At 38.4% G+C, this 18,730-nt stretch overlaps 1 protein-coding gene across 6 annotated transcripts in view; it reads left to right on the forward strand.

Moving 5' to 3' along the window:
* The window catches only part of RAPGEF6 (Rap guanine nucleotide exchange factor 6), a 138,754-nt gene that overhangs the window by 51,855 nt on the left and 68,169 nt on the right, over positions 1-18,730 (forward strand). Inside the window, exon 1 of one of the 6 annotated variants that reach the window (XM_079968090.1) lies at positions 4,975-5,935. The exons of the other annotated variants lie outside the window; for them this stretch is intronic. Coding sequence (XP_079824216.1) covers positions 5,882-5,935 — 54 coding nt within the window. The 5' untranslated portion in view covers positions 4,975-5,881. Of the gene's footprint in view, positions 1-4,974; positions 5,936-18,730 lie in introns of those variants that run through there. 6 annotated transcript variants of the gene reach the window in all.

Raw genomic sequence — 18,730 nt, forward strand, 5'->3', positions numbered from 1 at the left:
TGAAGAGAAAAGTGAAGGCACTGCTTATGCAGGAAACATTTGTTGTTGTTGTTTAGTCGTTTAGTCGTGTCTGACTCTTCGTGACCCCATGGACCAGAGCACGCCAGGCCTCCCACTGCCTCCCGCAGTTTGGTCAAACTCATGCTGGTAGCTTCGAGAACACTATCCAACCATCTCGTCCTCTGTCGTCCCCTTCTCCTTGTGCCCTCCATCTTTCCCAACATCAGGGTCTTTTCCAGGGAGTCTTCTCTTCTCATGAGGTGGCCAAAGTATTGGAGCCTCAGCTTCACGATCTGTCCTTCCAGTGAGCACTCAGGGCTGATTTCCTTCAGAATGGATAGGATGCAGGAAACATACTTATCAGTATTTTGGCTTGTTAAACAAAGATATGATTGTCCGAAGTTTAAATATCTGTTTTCAAGCTGATATTGTTTTCTGAAGCTGATAGAATTAGATCTGAAAAGTAGGACATGTTCAGACCAGACACCCTGTGATCTCCCTGTGTGTAACAGGTTAAGGTCTTCCATATTGATGCTTTACATACTCCTGGTGTTCAGGGAAGCCAGTATTTCATAGGGACCTGTGTTTGGTGGAAGTTTAAGTCCAATCTCTAATTTTGTGCTGCTCCAATACGTATGCAGAAGTTAGCATTAGCAAAAAAAATGTGGTGCAATAAATGTGGAAGCCTATGTTTTTGCAGAGCTCTGCTTGTGTGCATTCCTGGACACCTGCATCATCAGAGTAGCTGTGCTTTGATGGATTGCACTTGGTCATACTAGTCTAGCTGCTCCAGCATCCTTACAGAATTTCTTAATATAGGTGTACAATCCTTTTAAGAAAAATGATTTGTGTTTCCCTAGCAGTAGTGCTTGGGGAATTATGTTTGCTATGTGATTTGAGAAAACCTATTCCTCCTAATAGCAGCAGTTGTAACAACCATGTTTGAAGAGAACTGTTTATGCAGGCACATGAAGTTTGTGTATGCCAGTCTAGTCAGTGTGACTGCCTAAGGATGCACCAAAAGGCATTGGCCGATCTATATGTAACCTTTATCATGCAGAGACTGCTTGAATTAACTTCTCCATATGTCTGCTTCCCATCATCAGTATAACATAGTATGGCTGATTATGTCAGTTTTCCATATCACATGGACACGTAGCTGCCGAAATGGAAAGCAGTACAATAGAAACTCTACACTTGAAGGTAGTAGCATGGTGAAGACATCAGAAGGAGGCAGTTTGAAATGATTGCCTGTGCATTACAAAATAATGTGTATGTCTGCCTATAGATTCACTTGTGGTTTGTTTCCTAAGCCAAACATTTGAGACAGCATCTCTGATTTTGTGAAAGAGATAGAGCTTTGGATTGAGAAAATGTGATTTGGGTCTATGCTATCAGTCACCCCTCTACCAATTCCCTAAATAATAACTGATTCCCTTTATGCAGTGCACACGCCATGCCTAATAGTTCTCTTGCTTGTGTTGCATTCTGTTGAGGCAGTCCTTCCACACTGAGATTTAATATTTTAACATTAATTAACAGATTGATTGTAATTGTCAATGAAACTCTAAATACAAATATGTGTGTTGTCTTTGCAGAGTTACACAGGGATGGACTTTTCGTGTTGATCATGTATACACATGGGTACAGTTAACATTTGAAATAGACATGAAACAACAATTAAGCCATTCATATAAATTTCATATTAGTTTTATTAAAAATATAAATGTCAAAGCTCTAAATGGGAGATGACCTTTTCATGTATATCACATTATCTTAGAGAAGAAAAGTAGCTACAAAGCCTATAGGGAAATTGAATCTGTGGTGCCTTTTTATTGTTCCCTCTGTATCGCTGATTCTAATTTTAGAAGCTTACATCATTTTAGTTCTAGTGACAGCCTCTCTCTTACATTCTCTCCCCCTCCCCTCCCCTCTCCTCTGCTCTCCCCCCTCCCTCCTAGGATGGCTTACATTTTCATACGGCTGTTGAATCTTTCTGTGCCTTTTGATAGGATTTTAGCTGCAATGAAAACTATTGTACACTTGCTGTTTAATGTCAGAGCATAATGTCACTATGGAAGAGGAAATGTGGGGAGTTCATAGGGGCTGTTTTTAATGTCTCACCTGTGCAAAGACTGAAGAATAAAATCATCTTTAAAAATCAAAGTATAGATCTAACCTTGCTTGAAAATATTTATGGAAGATATTTAAGTGCAATGTGTGTGTGTGTGTGTGTGTGAGAGAGAGAGAGAGAGAGAGAGAGAGAGAGAGAGTGTGTGTGTGTGTGTGTGTGTGTGTGTGAGAGAGAGAGAGAGAGAGAGAGAGAGAGAGAGAGAGAGATATCTGCCAGCAATATGAAGTCACTCAAGGCTTGCCAGTGCAGCATGAAGATTCTCTCAGATTCCTTTCCATCTGCCAATATTCATTTCCATCATTGGTCCTTTCTGTTTTGGAATACATTTCAAACACTTTTGTATGTAACTTTAAACTCTTGAAACTTTTCTGTTGAAACACTAAAATGTTAGGCGGACCCATCACAATTCATTCATATTCTCTCCCTCCCTCTTTCTCCATGTATATAATATGTATTAAAATACTGCTGATTAACATTGCCTTTTGTTGCCAATTACCAAGGTATTTTCAAGTTATCAACTCCTGAGTACAGTGGGTTACCGAAGTCGCTCTACTACTTTACACTGCATTGGAAGTAACCTGCTAGCTACTGTACTGGCATTTCCCTATCACTTGCTTTTTCATGTAGTAGTGCACCGGGGAATTTGCATAATTATTGATTAAAGTATATCTTCTAAAAAAAGAACAGGCCTCTAGTCATGTTGAAAAAATGTCCAATAATAAACCTCCAAACAGTATTCAGATTACAAAAATACAGTGTTCTTTCCATCATATTCACATCACCCTGTTGGTTTTCTCTCCTACTTCAGTATGTAGATGGATTATTTTAAAGTGTTTAATAAAAGAAAAAAGTCACTTTATTTCATTTATAGCCTTTTTTAAAAAAATGAAATAAATAATTTATAGACAAATACATATTTAATATAGCCTTAGCTCTGATTGCATTCATTTTAAAATCCTACTTGGTTATTTTCCTCTGTTGCAGATAATGAATTTTGATCATTTGACATTTGTCTTCAACAGATAATTTATTAAGGAATTTATGTAAGAGTGGCATAAAGACACTTTGCTTTTTAAAAGGGTGCCAGCGTAGAATTAGGTCAGTTTTTCACCCTGCACATAGCTGTTAGGCTGGCAGGATTGCATGTAGGGGCTGAGATACATTCCCCAGGGTGTTGCAGTAGCTGCAGTCTGATTCGTAGGAAAAGGAAAAGGATGATGTCATCTTCACTTAAAGGGGAAACTAGAAAGGAAGGGGAGAAAATCCCCTTATTAAGCTTATGTTTACAGTAGTTGTGAAATATTGCATTCACTTAAAAATCTTTGGTGGAGTAAATTCATGCACAATGCAGCAATTTCAAAACTAACACACACAGTTCAACTGTACAACAGAATATGTTTGTTGTTAATCAGGCATCTTTTCTTAAAATAAAAATAAACTGCATGTCTCTTAATATGATACAGCCTGTTTTAGTATAGTTACATTTCATCACTAAACAATTATTTTTAAGTTGAACTCTTTGGAAACCTAGTTTCTTACTTGCGGTTTATACCTGTTCACTTTTGAGCAGTGTTAACATGAATCATTTAAAAAGATGTAGGTACAGTAGAGGGGCTGCTCATCTGCTGCCTTATTGTGAACAAAAAAATTAGTTTAAATGCGGAATACTTTCTCATTTTTCAAGCAGTACTGAATATATTTTAAAAATAAATAAACATACAAAAAGGAAAATTATTTAAATAAAGCATACTCTATGTACACATCAGTTTTATCCAGTGCTGTTCTTCTGTTCATGGAAGGCTCTTTGAGACCCAGAGGAGGCTTTGGAGAGCAAAAGGAAGGCAATTTCCTCTTTCTCCTCCCGTGCCCTTATTCCACGCTGTGCTGGTGGGTTCCCTAATACTCTGGATTAAATCTGGGAGCCAGTTAAAGGGGCTACAGAGGGCAAGGTGATTAGTGAAAAATCACCTCCTCCCATATAGGGGAGCCTCCACTGGATCAAACAGGGTCTCCTGTGAATGGAAGGATTTCTGATGGATACAACCCTATGTTTTAAAAGTTATTTTCAAGTTGCTGCCTTCGAATATAGAACCCAGTTTCTACACAAGATCTCAATTGCATGTATATCTTTGTTTTTCCATTTCTGGCCAGTTCAAGCTTTGATGAGTTCTGCTCTTAACTAATATATTTTGGGAAGATACAAATCAAATGTAACTTGCAGGTTGATGTAAACTTGTGGGTGAATGACACCCATTTTCAACCACAAAGTGTTTCGCTTTGGTCATAAAAGCAAATTTGGTCTGCCTTTTGTAGTATACCTATTGTAAGATGGTCACCCTGACTAGTGATTAAAATTATCTTTCAACATTACTGGAGAAAGTTTAGTTTCTTCAATAAAATTCCTTGCTATGAGAGGGTGTGGATAGGCAGAATCTGTAGGGAGATGATAAGCAGCAGGTCATAATGAAGGAATTGTCAGTGCCAAATTTTATCACAATGATAAGAAATATGCTTTGTCCATAATGCTACTTAGAAAAAAATGTGAGCTGATAGACACATTTCAAGAGTAAGTGCTAAAAAAAAGGAAAAACACCCAAAGGAATTGTGTGCACAGTCAGATCAGCAGAGTGATATGAAATGTAACATAGAGTATGTTTTGCTGAATTGTTGTTGTACAGAGGTGTGTTTATACTAGGTCAATAAAGATGCTCTGGCTGCATCTGCAGATACAGTAGCCAATTGATCTAATGCAGTTTCTAAAGGCTTTCTATACAGGTGATGTCATCCTTTTAGCTCCATTCCCCTCCCACTCTCTCCCCTCCTTATTAGATATTTCATCTTGCTGCGGAGCATCCAATCGATGAGAGCTTCTCCTGAGGGAGCTGCTGAGAAACGAGCAAAGATAGTAGGAATTAGGACTCGAGCGTTCAGTCTTGCTGTGGATGTTGCCTTTTGCAATGTATTAGAAATGTTTTAATTGGTAAATGCTGGGTTTGGATTAACCATGTATCTGGCTGTGCATTAGAATTCTAAGCTATACTGCAGCATTTTTAAACTCTGCATTGGAGGGGGTTGGGAGGGAAATGGCTTTGATCGCAGAGGCTTTGAGCAATTCTGTAGTGCAAACCTGTTAAGAGTACTGTGTATATTTATATATCTTGAAGATACTAGCTGAGAATGGATTTACTCTTGTCATGGTGGGCAAGAGTATAAAGAAGGAACTTTAATATGAAGGATTCCACAGTCATCCGAGATCTGCTTTAACAAGAATCTTTGCAAAACTATACCTGCATTATAAAATGTGAAGATGAGGAAATCGGACTCTGAAGACTAACCAGCTTTAACCTGTGCCTTGCAATGGGAAAATACTTAAAAGGAATTCAGCTTTCAGCTTTCCAGAGACTGTTGCATTTAACTTGTAAACCTTTCTAGAATTTATTCTAGCTGTTTCAGGTATATTTCCTGCCTGGGGAAATCTATTGACCTTTGTATTTGAATAAGAAGCAGCACTGAAAATTTTGAATGTGCAATTATGTACTTGTCGAAATTGGACTGTTTTTGCAGTAATTTTTGCAACGCTGAAAGCCACTGAGATACAGTAGGAATTTAATTTTTAATTAATCACTGTGAAATTAAAGTCTACTTGATTTTGTGCCTGAAAATCCATTTCTTTGGCTTATGGTTTCTAAACTTCTAAGGATCTTAATTTCTTGTTGGTGAGTGGAAACTTTCCCTTCAACCCAGGAAATGGCTTTTCTTGTTCGTTGTTACGCCAACTGCCTGCAGCCTTGGGCCTCTAAAGTAAGTAAGAATTCATATGTAGGTTTTTCTCAAGCTGAACATAATTTGAAAATAGCTATTACTTAAGAACTTTTTAAAGTTTAAACATACAATCAGTTTGTTTTCTAGTTTTGAAACTCTCTAATACTATTGTGGTAATCTTAGGATGTTTCAGTTTGGTGTAAGAGAAATCTTTAAATCTAACAAGATATATATTAATGCTTGAGCTCTTTGGCCTCCTTAACAGTCACCTAAAGTCGCAGAAAGCTGTGGTTATGGTTTCCTCATTTTGCTTGTAATTAGGAAATGATCGTGTCTTCAAAGTAACACCATTATGTATGTGAAGATAGTCAGTTTGCAATGCAACTGTTTATGGCTGTATTTCTCGCAACATATATGACATTGCAAGAGGAAGCAATTATCTGTAAAGCTACATATTTTGGATATCCTTACTCTTTCTTTTTAAACAAAAGTTATACCTCCATGAAAGTTTCACTGCTTCTTCACAACAGCAAACTTTAGTGTCCTAGAAGCTATTTTCTGGTTGTTAAGGCTGAAGTGAAGTAATTGACTTGTGGGTGGAAAGTTCATAGAGCTCCTGAGCTTGAAAGCTCGTCTAGTATTCTCCCTCTTGATATTATTATGATAATGGAACATAGTAATAATAAATATGTACAGTACACAAAATTTGCTGATGTTTTGAAAATGAAGAACTAAAAATCAACTAAAAATTGTGTCACCCCCATTTGTCTCTACAATTTCAACATGCTGTGTGCTAGGAATAGGTAGCATCCCTCTTTAGTATTGTTCTTGGTAAGGATTTAAGATAGCAAATGTTTGTTTAAAAGTTGGTGGCTGTTTCATGTAACCAGCAGCTTTTATATTCAGGGCATCTTTATTTATCTCTTCATTGTTTTGAGGTCAAATTTTCGAACCTATTTTTCTTAACAGCCCTGCAAATAAGTGATTTGAAAAGGTGAATATCCACTTTGGGCTTGTTTTGTTGTCAGGCTGGATGCTCTGTTCTTAGAATTCTCCTGTATCCATCTTCTGTTTCCTGTCTTTCCCCCTACCCTGAATAACTATCACAACACTGTATTTCTTCAGCTAGGAAAGGCAGCTGTGCTGTGGCAGTGCCCAATATCAACCTACATGCTCAGGTGTGCACCCCCCCACCCCCAATATGAGACTGAAAAGAGGAGAGAAGACATACAGCCAGCATAGTGAAATTGACACCCATGACAGGAACTAGTTTCTTGTCTAATATGCTTGCTTAGGAAAACATTTCTGCCCCTGCCCTTCATTTCCTGGGATTCAAAGTTCAGTGACCCTGTGAGTCTAGAAGACTTGAGTGCTGCTTTCTTAGCACTATGTGTTTTCTAGCTTAGAGAAGTAATGTAGCATACTAAATCCTGACAAGATGGAGTCTCTGTGTGTAGGTGGCTATTATGGTGGAGAAGTGGGGATATGACCAGTTCTGGATAGGGTTGTGCTGTTTCAGAAGGATCTTGTGGGTGTTTGTTGATCCATCATTGCCCTGGAGGCCTAGATGGCTGAAGTGGCTAAGTTTCAGTTCCAGCAGATTTGCAAGCTATGGCTTTACTTGGAGTGATCAGTGACTGATTTGGGACAATTTTAAAAAAAGAGTGTTTCTTTTCACTGGGTATGTGTCATGGACTGGCTGGATGCAGAGGAGTGGGAGGGGCACCAGCTGGGGAAGCCCCAAGGGAAGAAGACTCAGAGCCAGGGGGTTGGTGGTAGGACGATGATGAGTGCTTAAAGGGAGAAGAGGGAGCAGACTGGGAGGAGGAGATGTTTGAAGCTGAAGGATTAACAGAGTTTAGTGAGGAGGAAGAGGCTGTGACAGGGAACAGTTCAGAATTGAAGGCAAAAGAGGAGGCTAGTGAGGAGGGGGGCCAAGAAGTAGAGTGGAAGCAGGCCGCTGAAGAAGCTAGGGAGTCTCCCCGTCCTGCTGTGGCCAGCTCCCCTCCTCCCTGGTCTCCCAGAACATGAAGAGGAATGAAGAGGGTGGAGCAAAGAGAGAGAAGACGAAGGAGCCTCAGTTTCCTGGGGAAGGACCAAGGGGAGGAACAGCCTTAGAGAGTGGTGGGAAGGCAGGAACCTTCAGTCCTCACAACTGCATCATTGGGGCAAGACCTACTGGAAGACTTGCTGTGATCACTAGGCCTGAACTATCTTGTTTCTTTGAATAGTTAACTTCACGGACACCTTGTGAGTTATTGCCGACTTGCTCCCAACTCCTGCCTTGATAGTATGTTGGGGATCATGTGGGCAGTCACATTTCACTATTCTGTTCACAGTTCTGTTACTTTACTTTAAAATAATGATATTTTAGACTGGGAAAGATGCAAAAAAGAAAAAAGGGCAACCAAAGGGAGCCAAGGGCTGGAACAACACCACAATGAGGAAAGATTACAACTTGGGAATTTTTAATTTAGAAAAAATGTGAACAAGGGGAATGATAGAGCATAGTGTGATGAAAGTGAATAGAGAAGTCCACCCCCCCTTGAAATAATGGAACTTGTGCCTTCCTGTAAAGCTGAATGTTAGAAGACAAAAGGAAGTACTTCTACACACAGCGGACAGTTAGAAATATAGAATTTGCTCTTACAAGATGTAGTGGTGGCCACCAATATGGCTTAAAAGAGAATTAGATGGATTCAGGGCTATGTTTTACCTTTACTGTCAGAGACAAAATGTGACACTGAATACCAGTTGCTGGGAATCACAAGTGGAGTGGGTGTTGTTGCATTCTGGTCCTGCTTGGCCACTGTAAGGAGGTAATGCTGGACTAGGTGGACCATTGGCCTGATCCAATAGGATCTTCCTTATGTTCTTACATAATGATGATGTGAATGAGTCAGAATGGTGGCAATACATCCTGTCCTCACTCTTGAGTGGACAGATACTTTTGCCACATTGTACAGCACTCCATCACCAAAATGTTTTACAGAGTGGTCAAAGGTTTTTGTGAAACACCTCAACCGTATTCCCATTTTTGCCCCAGGCCTACTAGATGCTTCTTTATTCAAGGGAAAGGGAAAGGGAAAGGGAAAGGGAAAGGGAAAGGGAAAGGGACCCCTGACAGTTAAGTCCAGTCGCGAACAACTCTGGGGTTGTGGCGCTCATTTTGCTTTATAGGCCGAGGGAGCCAGGTAAACATACCTTATTGCCTGAAACCATGAATAAAAGATTGTGTTAATTAGGAATCTTAAACTATGTGTTGTAGGTCATTACTTTTCTTTGGTTGTGCTGTTTTCTCCTTTCTTCTCTTAGTCAAGCTTTTCTAAATGTATCATGTAGTAAATATGAGTTTGACTGTATACCTCTAGCCATTTCCCATCATACATTCTAAAATACTTCCAGGTTCATTCTTGGGTTGTTTGTGTATGGCATTCAAAATTCCTTATCACCTCTTATCAATGTACCACTGTTAAGAAATATTACTGCTTACATGATCACTTTTTTATTGGCATGTAGGATTTTATTTAATTTAAGAAATTTTGCTTTTCAGACGGACCTCACAAAGCAGTTTACATAAGTTGTGACTGATGGATGACCAAAGATTTTTTTTTACCTATATTTCAAGCCATTTAATGTCTGTTTCATCCCTGGAATGTTAAACCCCACCCCATAAGTTTGAAATAGGAATGGGTTGTCCCAACTTAAATAATCTATTTAACTATACATTACCTTCCAAAGCCTTGACTGTGTGAAGCAAATTAAAGTATAGTATAGTATATAATGTTTAAATATTCAATTGTGCTTCTTACTTGGAAACTGTATATTTTCTAAGGGCTTAGACCTAATTGAGATAATGTAAATACAACTTGTAAGGGTATCTTGATCTCTGCAGAAGTGTTGATGGAATGAATAGTGCAGGTATTATAATAATGTAAGTACAGTGAGTACAGCACTGCTTTTATGTTTTTAATCTGTTAAAATCAAATGTTTCACGTGTTACTGAAGTATCACTGTGAGACATTGAAGGGATTTGGTCTGTCTGAAACAATTTATCCTAAGAGTTTCCCAGGATAAAACTCTTTAAGTCATAAAACATTTTGGGCCCATGAGCACATTTGCAAACTGAGAAACTGTTGAGAAACTGCCATTTGTGCACAAGGAACTCTGGTGGCATGAAGGTAGCACTCTATAGGCACGTGTGACCCTATGGATGTCATATTGGAGACCCCTGAGTTATGTCAACTAGTCCATCCTTGCAAGGGTGTAATTTCTTGACCTGGTCATGATGGGATCCACTTTCCCATACATTTTAAGAATACCAATAAGAAATAACATTGATGTGGGAACATAAATCTACATAAATAAAAGTTTATTTTAAAAATAAAAATAAAATCTATTTGCTTTTTATAATACCATTTGTAGTAAGTCTCTTTTTAGAAAGAACTTACTTGAAGTCGAACCTTTAATTTAATGCAGAGATCTTAATAATGTAATCATGACATCCTAACAAGCTGATTGAGTTAAAAGATCTACTTCTTGTACATGGGAAAGCAATTGTGAAGTAAGATATTTGACTCTTGAGGTTAAAAATTATAAATAATACAGTAGGCCTGACTCATACCTAATAGTCAATCTGTTGTTGGTTTTCTATTGGACAAGTGTACTCTCTTCTCCTGATCTCCTCCTCCTTCCATCTCTCTTTGGGACAAACTAGTTTTCCTTTCTGATCAAAATGGGCAAAAAGCAACTTGCCTCCAAACTTAAATGAAAAATCCATTTCAAGCTGTAATTTCTAGGCAAATTGTGGTTTGTGCAAATCAACGGCAGCCAAAATGGTGCTCTCCAGATGTTGTTGGATTCAAACTGATTCAATTTGAATCAAATTAGGTGGAGCCATTGTTCAGTGGTAAAATCCATGTTTTACACACAGGAGGTCCCAGCTTCAACCCCTGGCGCCTCCGGGTAGAAAAGGCTCTTGACTCAGATTCTGGCGAGCCACTTCCAGTCAGTGTAGACAATATTGTTCTAAATGGACCGATGGTCTGACTTGTGTGTAAAGCATATTGTCCTATGGTTAAAAAGCAGCCTCTGTCATAAAAATCACATTTAGAATGCTTACATTCAGAATTGTCACTAATTTAATAGTATTTAGAATTGACTTCTTGTTGTGATATTATTATGTTAAAATATTATTTGATCACATAATGTACAAGTTGCCTATTTAAACCTGACTGCTGTAGATGAAAGTGCAATCCTGTGCATGTCTACTTGGAAAAAAGTCGTATTAATTTCAGGAGACCATACTCCCTGGTAAGGAAGTGTAATGGTGGTTGCAAAACTCCCACCCTCCTGGGCCACTTGAACATAGCTGAGGATCTTGGTGAACTACTTCATGATTTTTCCAGACTGTTATAGCAATTTTAATGTACTGTGCTAGATGCTGTATGATTTTTAATTGTATTCTTATTGCTGCTTTTATTTCTTATGTATTATTGTATCAAATTCAAATTTGTAATACAATAAGATACAATGTAAGAAATAGAATATAAGAAGCAGTAACATTACAATTAAAAATCAATGTATATTTTTAATACGATGGGTGTGCTGTCTTCACCCATGAATCCACAGACATAACAGAGACCGTCTGAATGGTTTGCAGGCCACAGTTTGGGAATCCCTTGGGTGTAGGATTATAATCTTAATCTATACTGCTTCAGTTGGTTCCTTGTTGGGATTCTTAATGGAAGCACCCCACCTTCCAAGACAACCATGTACCTTCTACTTGTCTGTTGTTAATTTTGCTTTCCTTCTGTTCAACACACTGTATAACATTTAGAAAGATGATTTGGTGCCCACAGACCATTGATGTCACCAGTTTTAGTTGAGTACAAATTTCATTTTCTTGTTTAAAACAAGAGTTCCTAGTAACTTGAAATAAATCACTCTGTTTTTATTGCTTTTGATTTTCTTTGCATTGTTTAAAGTGGTTTAAAATAGGTAAAAATGCTTGGGCACTTACTGGAACAAATTTTCACAGCTCTTACCGTAAGGTTGCTATAATCAAAGACAGATGTAGAAAATTATGTAGCATAAATGCTTTTATATTCTCTGGCATTTTCACTCTTCTTAATTCTGAAATGGTACATTGCATTTTTGTCCTTCAAGGCTTAATAATAGGGACTTAGCCAGCTTGATCAGATAACTAATTTTATCCTTCTGTAGTTTTTAAGGAAAAAATATTGGTAATGTTTTTATTGCTTGTGAATGTTTAACTTCTGTTTTCTTTTATATGTTGCTCATTGTCAGACGTGTGTATTGATTTATATAAAATGCTTTGTACCAAGAAAGACTTTGAAGGCTTATTTGTGACAGGGGATACAGTCGTACCTTGGTTTTCAAACAGCTTAGTTCTTGAACGTTTTGGCTCCCAAACGCTGCAAACCTGGAAGTCACTGTTCTGGTTTGCAAACCATTTTTGGAATCCAAATGTCTGACCGGACTTCCATGGCTTCCGATTGGCTGCAAGAGCTTCCTGCAGCCAATCGATGGTGTGCTTTGTTTCCGAACATTTTGGAAGTTGAACGGACTTCCAGAACGGATTCTGTTCAACTTCTAAGGTACGACTGTACTGAGGAATAAAACAATGAAAACAATCACTTGATAAATCTCTAACTTTGTGTTTACACATATGACTAGATTGTTAGTTTGGACACTTGGACATTGGACAATCACTGATTATTGTCACATTAAGACTTGCATAACTTGAAAGAGACCTGAAAGATCATCTCAGTCCTTATACACCTCCTGCAAATACGATGTAATAAATTCTGAAAATTTTCAGGTCAAATTTGTTTTAAAATTTTGTTGTTGACATAAATCATTGTTGTCAATGTAGTCTCCAATAAACCTTTGTTGCTAATTTTTAAAAGAAAAGTATTTTCATACAGTTTGAGAGTGATGGTTGGGAGTGTGAGCCTCAAGCCTTCAATTGACATGCCATCTCAGCTGTGAATTCCCTAGGTGATAATAGGCTATCCACTAATATGACGGCCAACCTATTGAAAATTAACAAAGATAATGTTGTGCTTATGATGTTATCTTCATGAATGAATTATTTCAGTGCTGCTTACGTGGAGGTGTCCTTAAGTTGGGACCACAAACCACAGCTAGACTTGTGTGCGAAGCAGACCTAAGGAATTGTACTGGTTGCCAGTATGCTACTTAGCCACGCTCAAGGTTTTAAAGTTGGTATATAAGGCCCTATATAGCTCAGAACTAGGCTACCTGCAAGAACATCTCTGCCCCCTACAACCCTGTCCAATCACTATGGTGTGCTGAAGGGGCTCTGTCGACAGTACCTTGTGTTTCGGTTGCTTGGGTTGTCTGTACATGAAACAGGTCCTTCAATTTGGTGGCACTGGTTCATTGGAACTCCATCCCTCTTTAAGTACACCAAGCATCTATGATCTTGGGCTTTCACTTATGCTTTACAAATTTGTAGAGGTATTATTAGTTTGTGTGCAACAAACTCTATAATAATGCTGACACTTTTAATACAGTGGTACCTTAGGTTACATACGCTTCAGGTTACAGACTCCACTAACCCAGGAATAGTACCTCGGGTTAAGAACTTTGCTTCAGGATGAGAACAGAAATCGTGCTCTGGCGGTGCGGCGGCAGCGGGAGGCCTCATTAGTGGTGCTTCAGGTTAAGAACAGTTTCAGGTTAAGAATGGACCTCCAGAACAAATTAAGTACTTAACCTGAGATACCACTGTATTAGGAGTAATGATTATAGCGTCAAAATAGTTATTTTGTGGCTGTTATATTGAAGAAATTCAAATTTCAAATTGCAGTTCACTACCAACAATAACGTTAAACACATATATTTAATAATATTAGTTGTCCTCTTCCTTAAATGGTATGAAATGTGCCTTTTAAATCACACTGTTCAACACTGTTCAACATACTAAATATTGAAATTTTAGAAAGGAGAAACTACCTGTTTAAATATCTCCCAGAGATTAATTTAGTAAAGCTAATCATGAAAGTTAGGAAACCGATACGTAACAATCTGTCAAAACTAATAAGCGTTCAGTGTATGCACAATTTATTTTTAAAAAAACGCAAGTTGCCTTCATGAGTGTAATGTCAATATTAAAATTTGTTGCTCATTTGAAAACAATGAAAGCCATCCTATACATATATGTATAACTTGTCCCTCTTTCATCAGTAGATAACAAGGAACATTGCAGTTACATTTCCTTTCAAAAGTTGAAAGCTGACTTAATTAGCAGTCAGCTACTTAATGTTCATTTCCCAACTGAATGGATGTACACTCATGGGTGTAGCTTCTTATTCATGATCAGGGATATTTATGTAAATAAGTTTACAGTGCCCATATTAAGAAACATCTTTCATATAAGTAAATAGTACAAAATACAAATGCTAAGCAAGTGGACCTGTACACAAAATTCATTTATTAATAGTGACCATAAAGATACAGAACTAATAAGCACCATAGAAAAATAATAATAAACATGTAATTCTTATGATACTCTCCGAAAGGTAAAAAAATCTATATACAAAATGGAATTTATTGAAAACTTTATAACTGAACCTTTTTTTCTTAAATGGATGCTAACTACTGGCCAGAGTGCTGAAAAGAAAGGAGCAAACCCATATGGGTGCTTCCCCCATTGCTTTTGCTGCTTCCCAGGGAAAGAGTGAGGGTGTTTTGGAGATTTGATGGCAGCTGCAGGACTGGTGATGAGGTAGGGTAGCTTACTTTGAGGTGGGCTTTCATGAGCCTCCCAAGTTCTTTCTTAAGTATAAGCTCCAGTAGGTTTGTGGAATCCCTAGTTTTATGTCAGCAACCTATGAGAGCGAACTTTTGGAATATACTTGCATTTGTAGCAACTTTGAAAAATTATGCCATTTTGGATATACATACACTGGTGATTTGTAATATATAAGTACAGAGAAGTAATTGAATGATGCTACCAAGTTATAGATAAACATGAGTCTGCCCTAACTATTTTTATAGCCAATTGGCAGCTGCTCTCTAGCAATTTGGGAGAAGAGGAGGATGTACCCACACAAGCACCTGACAAGAGGCGATCGGACACGTCTATTACCACGAGGGGGCGGAGTTTAGTTGTGCCTGTTTCTTGCTTTAGTTTGTGTCTCTGGAGTAGAATGGTACCCAGAAAAAGCTTTGATTGGTTCAGAGGTCCTGATACTGAAAAAGAGTTCATGTGTCTTTTCTGTAAATGGTGTTATATCCTAAGCACCCATTCAGAATGCTGGACTTTTGACTCACAAAATGCACACATTAGGACTGCTAGTCAATTAAAGATACAGTGGACGCTCGGGTTGCGAATGTGATCCGTGCGGGATGCACGTTCGCAACCCGCAGCATTCACAACCCACAGCGGCGCGTCTGCGCACGTGCGGGTTGCAATTTGGCACTTCTGCCGAAACCCAGAAATAACCCGTTCTGGTACTTCCGGGTTTCAGCAGGTCTGTAACCCAAAAAAATGATATCTGAAGCGTCTTTAACCTGAGGTATGACTAACTTAATTGATTAATGCAAGTGGGTTAAATATAAAGCAAGAAGTATACTTGCTTGGTTTTTATGTTGAAAACGTAAGATGAGCTCTGGTGGGCCAGGCCAAAGGCCTACCTAGAGCAGCATCATAGTTTCACAGTTGCCAGTGTGAAGCCCACAAGCAGGAGCAGAGTGCAACAGCACTGTCCTCTCCTTGGCACTTGTGAGCAACTGGTATTCAGAGGGATACTGCCTCAGACACTGAAGATAGAGCATAGCTATTGTGACCAGCAGCAATGGATAGCCTTATTCACCATGAATTGGTCTAAATGTCTTGTAAGCCATCAAAATTAGTGGCCGTTATTTCATCTTGTGGGAGTAAATTTCATAGCTTATTTTGAAGAAGCATATTATATGTGCATGTCATGTAGCAGGCAGCTTGGAAACAGGGATTTCCTTCTTTCAAAGAGAAAAGGGAAAATGTCTCTTTTAAGATGGTGTTTGCAATTTTTACAAATGCTGTTGTTGATATGCTGTCAAAAATATGGAATTTGTCACTATATTCTGCATCTGCATCTTTACTGAAAATTTGTCAATGTAGTAGCAAGATAGATAGATGGATGGATGCAGTTGGAAAGGACCCAGGAAATTACACTCATCAGTTTTAAATTCTGTCCTACATAAAGTGGTGGGAAACTGCTCTGGAAAGTTTTCTGACCCTCTTCAGTCAGTGGGGCGGCAGAAGTTATGGTAATGTGCCATTTTTACTGCATGTTAAAGGCACTTTTTCAGAAATCCATACTGAAGAATTCTATCCAGTATGCAATACAAATTCTTCTACAAAGTATGCAGCTTTAGTCTTTGAAAGCGAAATGCATCTGTTTCAGGATTATGACCCCATATCAGAAAACTAGCTGCTTAAGTTATTGAAAGTTTCATTTAATCAGTTATTCACTGAATTGTTCAAATGAGGGGTAGCAAAATTGTGGCCTCCAGATGTTTCTGACCTACAGTACTCATCATTCCTGATAACTGGAAATGTTGATTGGGGTTGATGGTAGTTGGGGTACAACAACTTATGGAGAGCCATAGGTTAGCTGCTCTAGCGGAGAAGATTTGTTATTATTCATTAATATCTGGTATTCAGATATTTTAGAATTGTATATTAAGAACAGCCTATGTTAGTAACAATTCTGTAACAGATAGTTTAAAAAAAGTAAATTTGTATAGAGGAAGGAGCTAGGTGAAAATATATCCCATAAGCTTGAATTGTTTGGGTTTTGTACATAAGGGAAACTAGTTTTAAATTGTAATTTTGGGGTAGAATATAAACATTTAAGCTACTGAAAACATGTCTTGAAAAGAGTTATTCTCATAACAAATCCTTAGTATGAAGTAGGTTACTTGTGGGGCTTCAAAAAGGCCTCCTTGTTCTTGGTCACATAGGTGGCATAATGCATTCAGTGTATTAAATGTTAAGAAAAACATGCTGAAAACATGGAACAAAGCAATACAACATAAATTATAATGATAGGTATATTTTAAATGGTCATGTTTTGTCATGTTTCTTGGCTAATAAAAAATAAGGAAGCTTCAAAATGGTGAAAGATAGAAAATCAAGTGGGGATTACAGTCTCTCCAATCAATTCCTTAAAGCAGGCTTCCTCAAACTTGGCCCTCTAGATGTTTTTGGCCTACAACTCCAATGATCCCTAGCTAGCAGTACCAGTGGTCAGGAATGATGGGAACTATAGTCTCAAAACATCTGGAGAGCCGAGTTTGAGGAAGCCTGCCTTAAAGGGAGATTGGTGAAGCAGCCCATGTTTTGTGGGGGAAGAGGCATAGTCCAGTGGTAAAAGAAATTGGTTTGCATGTAGTAGGTCCCAGTTTCAATCCCAGTGTCTCTTGGTAGGCCCAGGATAGATTCCTGCCTGAAACCCTAGAGAGTAGTTGCAGAGACAGTACTGAGCTAGATGGTACCAGTGGTTAAACAATGGAATTATTCCAACTCCCATCTGTCCTAGCCAGCCTGGCCCAGTAGTCAGGGATGATGGGAATTGTACATCAATAAAATCTGGAAGATCACAGATTCCTTATATCTGATCTAAATTCAACTACCAGAGCATATAATCCTCCTCCTCCTCATCATCATCCAGGTTGAATTACTGAAATATTTTACAAGGGACTGTGTTTGAAAACAGCCCAGAAGCTTCCAATTACAGTGGCACCTCGGGTTAAGAATTTAATTCATTCTGGAGGTCTGTTCTTAACATGAAACTGTTCTTAACCTGAGACACCACTTTAGCTAATGGGGCCTCCCGTTGCCACCACTACACGATTTCTGTTCTCATCCTGAAGCAAAGTTCTTAACCCGAGGTACTATTTCTGGGTTAGCAGAGACTGTAACCTGAAGCATCTGTAACCCGAGGTACCACTGTAGTGCAGAATGTGATTGCCAGACTGTTGACTGTTGAAGGTTGAAGGCAAACTGATCTTGTAACACCAGTTCTGTTCCATCTGCACTGGCTTCTGAGGTCACTTCAAGGGACTGATTTTGACCCTTAGATATTTATTCCCTTGTTGAAACTTTTCATAAGTTAAATCAGTATATACAATTTTATCATTTGAATCACATATGTTTGCTTTTTTACCATTCTGAAATGAATTATAATTCATGTTCTCTGCTTGTCTCTTTTCCTAGTTTCCCTACCCCATGCCTCAGCTGTCAACCTAGAACATGGGCTACAATGACAGCTTTCCTATCCTAAGGGCCATGTGTGCCACCCTTAGAAAAACAAATTTCCAGACTGCTGTCAGACAGTTAATATTCTAGGTCTGTGTCACAAACCAAAGGTCCTGTGCCATCAGGACAGACTTTCTAAGAATAGATGTATTTTTAGCTAGAACATATGGATAAATAGCTTGCACATATAGCTTGCTGATATTCTATCATAGGTTAGTTAATGAAGTATTTGTGTGTGATAGGAAACGCTATCTAGGCTAGAGAATATAATTAGGTGGCTGTGGGAGCAACGTCATTGAATGCCTTGACTCTTAATGCATTCAGGCACTCAGCACATTAGCACACTTTCATGGTCTCTTGCATTTTAATTTCCTCTTGTTAAAAAGGTCAGTAGTGGTGATTCAAGGCTGAAATGAAATGAAAGAATGTGGTTTTTGTATGTGAAACCTGTCACCTTAACACTGCCAGTTGTCTGATTCTAATCTGCCTTTTCATTAAATAAACAGTCCATATTTTTGTATGACTATTTTATTAGTTAC

This window comes from Podarcis cretensis (assembly GCF_951804945.1).
Source record: "Podarcis cretensis genome assembly, chromosome: 2".
In the NCBI taxonomy this organism is placed as follows: domain Eukaryota; kingdom Metazoa; phylum Chordata; class Lepidosauria; order Squamata; family Lacertidae; genus Podarcis; species Podarcis cretensis.